General features: G+C 40.9%; 2 protein-coding genes across 2 annotated transcripts; both read right to left on the bottom strand.

Moving 5' to 3' along the window:
- Positions 1 to 310: 310 nt before the first annotated feature.
- On the bottom strand, positions 311 to 2416 carry LOC128668122 (uncharacterized). Its single transcript, XM_053740290.1, has one exon. It carries the CDS (start codon positions 2414 to 2416, stop codon positions 311 to 313), a length of 2106 nt encoding a protein of 701 aa, XP_053596265.1.
- Positions 2417 to 2494: 78 nt separating this feature from the next.
- LOC128668121 (uncharacterized) lies at positions 2495 to 5620 on the bottom strand. Its single transcript, XM_053740289.1, has one exon. The coding sequence runs from the start codon at positions 5618 to 5620 to the stop codon at positions 2495 to 2497; it is 3126 nt and encodes a 1041-aa protein (XP_053596264.1).
- Positions 5621 to 7685: the final 2065 nt, after the last annotated feature.

Here is a 7685-nt window from a genome sequence, read left to right as displayed (position 1 = left end):
TTGAGCAAAAAATATTTAGACATAAAATAAGTTTTCAACTAAATCCTAAACAGATGTTTAAAATACGGTAAAATAAATGAAGCTAATATAACAATAAAATAAAATTGAAGATAAAAAAAAAAGATGGGTAATTCCTAAATTCCAGGGACAAATATTTTTAAACTAAAAATACAAAATATTACAAGGCGTAAATTAAATTCGTTAAATATACGTAAAATAATAAACTAATATAAGGCTATTATTCTGCGACGGAACATGCCGCCCGCCTTGAACGGATCTGCGTTCAAAATAAATGTTGGTGAAGTCGCCACTAGTCAAGGGGCAATGGGCACACGCGTTTGGTGCAGCGTTTGTATTCGCCGGTGGAAGTCTTCACGGTAACCACCCTGATGATGCCGTCTGCTCCGGGATGTACTGTGGTAATGCGCCCTAGCGCCCATTGAAGTGGAGGAAGATTTTCTTCTACAATAAGCACCAGTGAACCAACCTGTAGAACGTTCGATTTGTCGAGGTGCCCGCTCAGGGTTATGAGTTGGTGTAGGTATTTCTTGTGCCAGCGCTTCCAAAAATGTTGCTTCAGCTGCTGAGCATGTTGCCAAGCTGATAGGCGATTAGATGGTGTGTCGGTGAGGTCGTCCTGAGGAAAGCTTGTCAGAGGACCACCAACTAGGAAATGACCAGCGGTAAGGGAGAGCAGGTCATTTGGATCAGAGGACATAGGAGAAATAGGGCGGGAATTTAAAATTGCTTCTATTTCTATAACGCACGTCTCGAGCTGTTCAAATGTTAACAGCGTATCACCAACTGTACGAATCAGATGATGCTTAAAAGATTTTACGGCGGCCTCCCAGAGCCCACCGAAGTGGGGGGCACGAGGGGGAATAAAATGCCAAGTTATCCTTTCGGACGTAAGAAAACTTAGGACGGAGTTCTTATGCTCCTCCGAATTAAACAATGTTTGCAGTTCATTAAGCTCACGGTTTGCCCCGACGAAATTCGTGGCGTTATCCGAGTATATCTCGAGAGATTTTCCACGCCTTGAAAACAATCTTCGGAGGCTGCCAATAAAGGCCTCGGTGGTGAGATCACTTACTAGTTCTAAGTGAACTGCTTTGGTTGACATGCATACGTAAATTGCGACATAAACCTTCAATCGGCTACGATTGCGAAAGCGTTTTTCCTTTATGTATAAAGGACCGCAGTAGTCGACTCCAACACGGAGGAAAGGACGGGAAGGGGTGACACGGGGTTCAGGCAGGATTCCCATGACGTGATCAGCGGCACGCGGTTTCGCTCGAAAGCAGGTAATGCAACGATAGATAATTTTTCGCGTAATGTTGCGACCGTCTAAGGGCCAATACGTTTGACGCACCGAGTATAGGGTGGCTTGAGTGCCAGCATGCTTCAGCCGCACGTGCTCTTCGGTTATGATAAGACGCGTTATATAATGACGAGCTGGTAAGAGCAGGGGCTGTTGCTGCTCCTTAGTTAGCGAGGAACGAGCCAGCCTTCCTCCTACTCTTAGGAGATCTTGCTCGTCAAGATAGGGATTTAACGGAATTAATTTACTATTGTCGGAGATAACTTCATTGTTTTTTAGTTGCTTTATTTCTTTCAGAAAGGCGGAGTGCTGAGTAATCCTTATTATGAGATCATGAGCTTGTTGTAGCTCCTGTAAACTTAATCGATCAAATCTGCGATGATTTTTATGGCGAGCGTTGTAAACAAAACGCATTACGTAAGCCACTACCCGTTTTAATTTATGGCTAGAGTGGTATTTTTCGAGCAGATCATTGAGTCCGCACTCTATTTTCATACAAAGCACGCGATCGGGAATTATAGGCTTCATTTCTGGAATGTCGATTGAAGGGAGAGCTCCCTTGGGCCAAGTGCTAGGCTCGCACTGCAGCCAACTTGGGCCAGTCTGCCAGATGCCGTTGGCCACGAACTCAGCCGGAGTTTGGCCACGCGAAATAGAGTCCGCGGGATTGTCTTGAGAAGACACGTGGCGCCAATGGCAACGATGAGAAAGCCTCTGAATCTCCGCCACTCGATTGGCAACGAAGGTTTTTAGTAGATGAGGAGGGGTATTTATCCAATGAAGTGTGATAGTCGAGTCAGACCATAAGTAAACGTCCTTAATATCCAACAATAGGGTTTTAATAGCTACGTCATAGAGTCTGGAAAGCAATAACGCAGCGCAGAGCTCTAATCGAGGTAATGATAGTGATGACACTGGGGCAACTCGTGATTTTGAACAAACCAGATGAGTACGAACATGCCCAGCCTCATCGATAGAGCGGCTGTAGATACATGCTCCGTATGCTCGCTCGCTTGCGTCACAAAATCCATGCAATTGGACATCGACTGCTCCCGAGAAAGCAACGCTGCGCTTGAAACGCAGCTCTTCAATCATAGACAACTGGGCCCGAAATTGGGCCCATAGTGAGTGAATTGAGATCGGGATTGATTCATCCCAGGCCAGTCCAGCCTTCTACAAAAGCTGCATTATTATCTTAGCATAGACAATTATAGGGCCAAGGAGGCCTAGTGGATCAAATAGTTTCGCAATTTGTGATAAAATTGCACGCTTGGTAGTGGCCTCGGAAGCAGGCGCGCTAATAGTGTAGAAGAGTGTGTCGTCCCGAGGACTCCACCGTATACCGAGAGTTTTGATGGTAGCGTCAGGATCCAGGGACATGTGGGTTCCCTCTGAGGCCTGAGGTAAATTTTGGATAAGGGCAGGCTCGTTGGAGGCCCATTTGCGAAGACGGAATTTGCCCCTTTTCAATAAATTAATTAATTCGTCACGTATGCACTCTGCTTCTGCGAGAGTTTTAGCGCCGGTAAACAAATCGTCGACGTAGAAGTCCCTCAGCAGAGCGATGACAGCCAGAGGGTATGCAGGACCTTCATCGTAAGCAAGTTGATGAAGGGTGCGCACTGATAAGTGAGACGCACAAGCAGTGCCATAGGTGACTGTGCTCAGCAAACAGGTCTTAATGGGCTCTTGAGAGGTTTCGCGATACAGAATTTTTTGGTAGATTGCATCCTCGGGGTGTACGAGGATTTGCCTGTACATCTTCTCTACGTCGGCAGTGAGCACGTAAGGGTGAGATCGCCAACGAGTGAGTATTGTAAATAAACTATCCTGAAGTTGTGGACCAACCATTAAAGTGTCATTCAAGGAAATTCCCGTAGATGTTTTCGCAGAACCGTCAAAGACTACACGGATCTTGGTAGTGATGCTGTCGTCCTTTAGGACAGCATGATGAGGGAGATAGAACCCTAAATGATCTTCACATAAGTCATCGGACACCGACATGTGACCCAACTCTTTATACTCCCGCAAAAATTCGAGGTAATCATGCTTGATTGCATGGTCTCGTTGGAAACGCCTTTCTAGCGCAAAAAATCTTTTTAAGGCTGACGAATATGAATCGCCTAGTCTGCTCTTTTTGCTGTTGAACGGCAAGCGAACTACATACCGACCCTCTACAGTCCGAGTGGTATGAAGCTTATAGTGCTCTTCACAAGCCTTTTCTTCCGAAGATAAGATTGCAACAGACGGAATTTCTTCCACCTCCCAAAATCGGGTTAAAGAGATATCAGACGATGGTGAGTTTAAATTAAGATGACACGACACGTTGGAAACGCTCAAATTGCTGTTTATTTCCCCAGCAACTATCCACCCAAGCAGCGTTCTATGCAGAACAGCGTCGGGATGATTTTTGAGGGAAATTTGTCCCACACTAAGGAGCTTATAAAAGAGCTTCACTCCGATCAGAGCATCGACCTCAGACGGCTTATAGAACTCTGGGTCCGCGAGGGATATATTTTTAGGTATTTCGAGCTGAGTTACATTAATGGCAATGGATGGCATTGACTGGCTGATCTGGGGAACAATTAAAAATTCAACAATTTTTTGAAATTTGCTATGACGCGATTTTAAAGTGGCGCGAGCAGAGTGTTTGACACTTGTAGAGGTGTTGTCCACCCCAGTTACTGAGATGTTTACCGCCCTTTTATCCAGATTTAAGAACTTAGCAGCCTTTTCTGTGATAAAGTGCGCCTGAGATCCTGCATCCAGGAATACTCGGCATTGCCTGATTTTTCCTTGCTTATTTACAAGGTCCACAATAGCTGTAGCTAGCAACGCTTCAGATGAGACCTGAGCGTGCATATTTATAGTCGATTTAGGCATATCGAAGGCCGTCGCAGATGCATTCAAAGGCGGCATTTCAGGTTTTGATTTATCGAAGTGAAGTAGAGTATGATGTCTATAACCACACGCTTGACACTTTCCTGAAGGGCACTGTGAAGAGTGATGACCCTTACGAAGACAATTAGTGCATAAATTAGACCCTTTTGCCGCTTCATAGCGAGCAAACGGTGATAAAGCTGCGAAGCCCTTACACGAATAGATATAATGATCGCCACCTTGACAATAGAGACAGCGATTTTGAGAGGTAGAAGCTGCGAACGATTGCTGAGAACGCGATTGAGCTCGTCCGTTTGACGGTGCTTGCCTAGAATTATTTGGAGGAGGCGCAGGTGCTTGAGCCCTAGAACCTTCAAGTTGAGCGCGCTTTGTTAAAAAGGTAAGCATCTGCTTCATTGTGGGTTTACTTACGCCACAACTGAATTCCTCCCATCGCTCCCGCATAAAATTGTTAAATTTGCTTACGAATAGCACGATCAATAATGAGTCCCAATAATCGGTGGGCTCACCAAGCTGATTTAAGACACGCAGATGCCGTTGTATGTGATCAAGAAATGATCGGATAGAAGACTCCTTTGAGATTGGAGGAGTATCCAGCAAAGATTTTATGTAACTGTCCCGTATAAATCTTCTGTCATCGTACCGTTCTTTTAGTAAGCCCCACGCTACCTCGTAGTTTTGAGATGACGTTTCAAGACAAGATATTACGTTGGCCGCTTCGCCAGTTAAGCAACCCTTTAGGTAGATTAATTTTCGTATAGGTGGAATATTGTGATCCTCGTTGACCAACGAGTTAAACAGATCATAAAATCCCAACCAAGTGTCAAAGGACCCGCTAAAGGTAGGTAGAGTGATGGTCGGTAAAGCAGGTAACATACTCATAGGATGGTTAAATGCATGAGGTGCGGTAAAATTGTTATTAACCGGTGTGGGAGTTGATAACACAGCCAATTGATTCGAAGGAGAGATAGTTACAGAAGGGATAGGAACGGTATTAACAAGCTGAGCTGCAATTGACGATACAACGCCTTGAGATACCGAGAGTGACGAGCTGGAGGTTGCAGAAGGACTCGAGGTTGTTGGAGACGAAACCAAAGAAGTGTCTCGCTTGCGTTGTTCTGAAAGAAGGTTCGTCGCGATTGCGTAAGTTTCATAATATAGATTTTCGAATTCGGTGCGATATGCGGTTAATTCTTCAGACTCCTCAAGAAGTGCCTCTAATTCAAGTTGATATTCTTCAAATAATTTCCGAACCGTCTCAATTTCTTTATACCGCTTCTCAAGGATTGGAAAATCTTTCGACGGATCAAATTTCTTTAGAAAGTTTTCATATGTCGTTAACGATCGCTTGGCATTACCGCGCTTAGTTTTTAACGCTTTAATTTGTTCAGCAGTCATTTTAATAATGAGGTTAACAAGTTAAAACAAAAATAAAAATAATAAAAAAAATAAAAAATATTTAATGCAGAGAGCAGCGCGATAAAAACGAAAGCAATAATAAATGGGATTGATTATGGAATAATATTGATTGGTGTCACACTGACTAACCTTTTGATGACCACGTGACTGCGAATCTGGTTACGACGATCTCTCGAGATGCTGGATTGCCGCTGATGTAGATGATGTTGACGTTGACGTAGACTCGAAGTTGATGTTGACCGGAGTGACGATGCGTTGAACTCCGGAACTGCAGGCTATCACTGACGTAATAACTTGGATGACTACACTTATTTGTGTCGTGCGTTTGCAGTAAATACACTGGCGATTGTGACAGCCACAATAAATAACGCACTGAATAACTAGCACTGTTATTTTTCACAAACTACTCGAACAATAGTACGCAATTATGGTTTATTTAATGATAACGATTGTGAACTGATGCCAGAATTAATTAATTTTAATATCCGGCTCGAAGGACCATGAAATGTCTCGCGACTAGTTTGCCGCGAGAATAAATTTTAACAATTAATTTTGTTAAATAATAATTTAAACAATTAACTTAAAACCAATCTTAACAAGTAATTTTGTTAAGAAATAAGTATTTAACAAGCAATTTTGCTAAATAAATATTGTTGTGGATTTATTAGACCGAGCGCAATGCTGATCTCTTCAAAGTATCGAGTACAATAATGGTGTTTTTACATTTTACAAAAATATCTTAGCGTTAAACTTAAAGAACTAAGATTGGGGGAAAAAGGGGCGTGTTAGAAGGAGAGTGGAAAACTAAGGGTTGTGATTGGAGCGCGGAGGGCATTAGAAGGGCCAGAGAAAATGGGGAAGTGTCGTATCGTCGTGGGAGTATGGCGGAGTAGAAGGGGGGCAAAACGAAAGTGAAAGAGGACGAGCCGAGAGAGTGAGATACAGAAAACAACAATGGTGACTGGACTATTTTGGAAAGTAGACGAGTGCAATTAGGAACAGATGTCCGGACTGATTTATGATAGGGCTTAAATAATTTAAGGATAAGGAGCAAAGGAGTCGTAAACACGGGACTAGGAGTGTTTTACATTTTTAAATTTTAAACTTAATCCCTAAACAATAGAGCCGATGTTTGGCCGTTTACTTGAGCAAAAAATATTTAGACATAAAATAAGTTTTCAACTAAATCCTAAACAGATGTTTAAAATACGGTAAAATAAATGAAGCTAATATAACAATAAAATAAAATTGAAGATAAAAAAAAAAGATGGGTAATTCCTAAATTCCAGGGACAAATATTTTTAAACTAAAAATACAAAATATTACAAGGCGTAAATTAAATTCGTTAAATATACGTAAAATAATAAACTAATATAAGGCTATTATTCTGCGACGGAACAAATTATATAAATTTTTTTGTAATTTTTGAAAGGCTGTATTTTCGCGAAAAATGATTGTGTTGAAAAATTAAAAAAAAAAAAAAAAAGCAGATTGAAGCTTGAAATCTCTAGCTTAAAGATCTGCCAGCCAAATAAATCAAAAAAATTTGAAACATTTTGTCTCGATCTATTTCTTATGATTCTGCAAAAACCGTGGCTCAGAAAATTATTTAGTTGACAGATTTTTAAACTAGAGATTTCAAGCTTCAATTTGCTTTTTTTTTTTTTTTTTTTTTAATTTTTCAACACAATCATTTTTCGCGAAAATACAGCCTTCTAAATATCAGTAACAAATTAAAAAAATTTTTACTCCACTTAATTTTATGGATAAGTGTATAATTGAGCATTATTTAAAAAAATTTTTCGTGAAAATTAAAAAAAAATTCAGAATTGCAGTCGAAAAATATTAATGACTTTGGTTTTATAACAAAAACTATACTAACTATTTTTTTCCTTTGAATGTAATAATTATGTGAAATATAATTTTTCTTTATGAAAATTACTTATAAAAAAATTTTATTTTATCAAATTTATTCAATTTCCAGAACTTCTTTTGTCATCTTCTTTAAAGGGTACTCTATTTCTCCCCCAAAAAATTCGATTAT

The sequence above is a fragment of the Microplitis demolitor genome, chromosome 6, assembly GCF_026212275.2.
Source record: "Microplitis demolitor isolate Queensland-Clemson2020A chromosome 6, iyMicDemo2.1a, whole genome shotgun sequence".
Taxonomy (NCBI): domain Eukaryota; kingdom Metazoa; phylum Arthropoda; class Insecta; order Hymenoptera; family Braconidae; genus Microplitis; species Microplitis demolitor.
Note: the sequence above shows the minus strand (reverse complement) of the source record. Positions and strands in the feature narration are given on the sequence as shown.

Bases quoted from the DNA above. Each gene is read 5' to 3' on its own strand.
- LOC128668122 (XM_053740290.1), bottom strand. From the start codon at position 2,416: ATGATTGAAGAGCTGCGTTTCAAGCGCAGCGTTGCTTTCTCGGGAGCA.
- LOC128668121 (XM_053740289.1), bottom strand. From the start codon at position 5,620: ATGACTGCTGAACAAATTAAAGCGTTAAAAACTAAGCGCGGTAATGCC.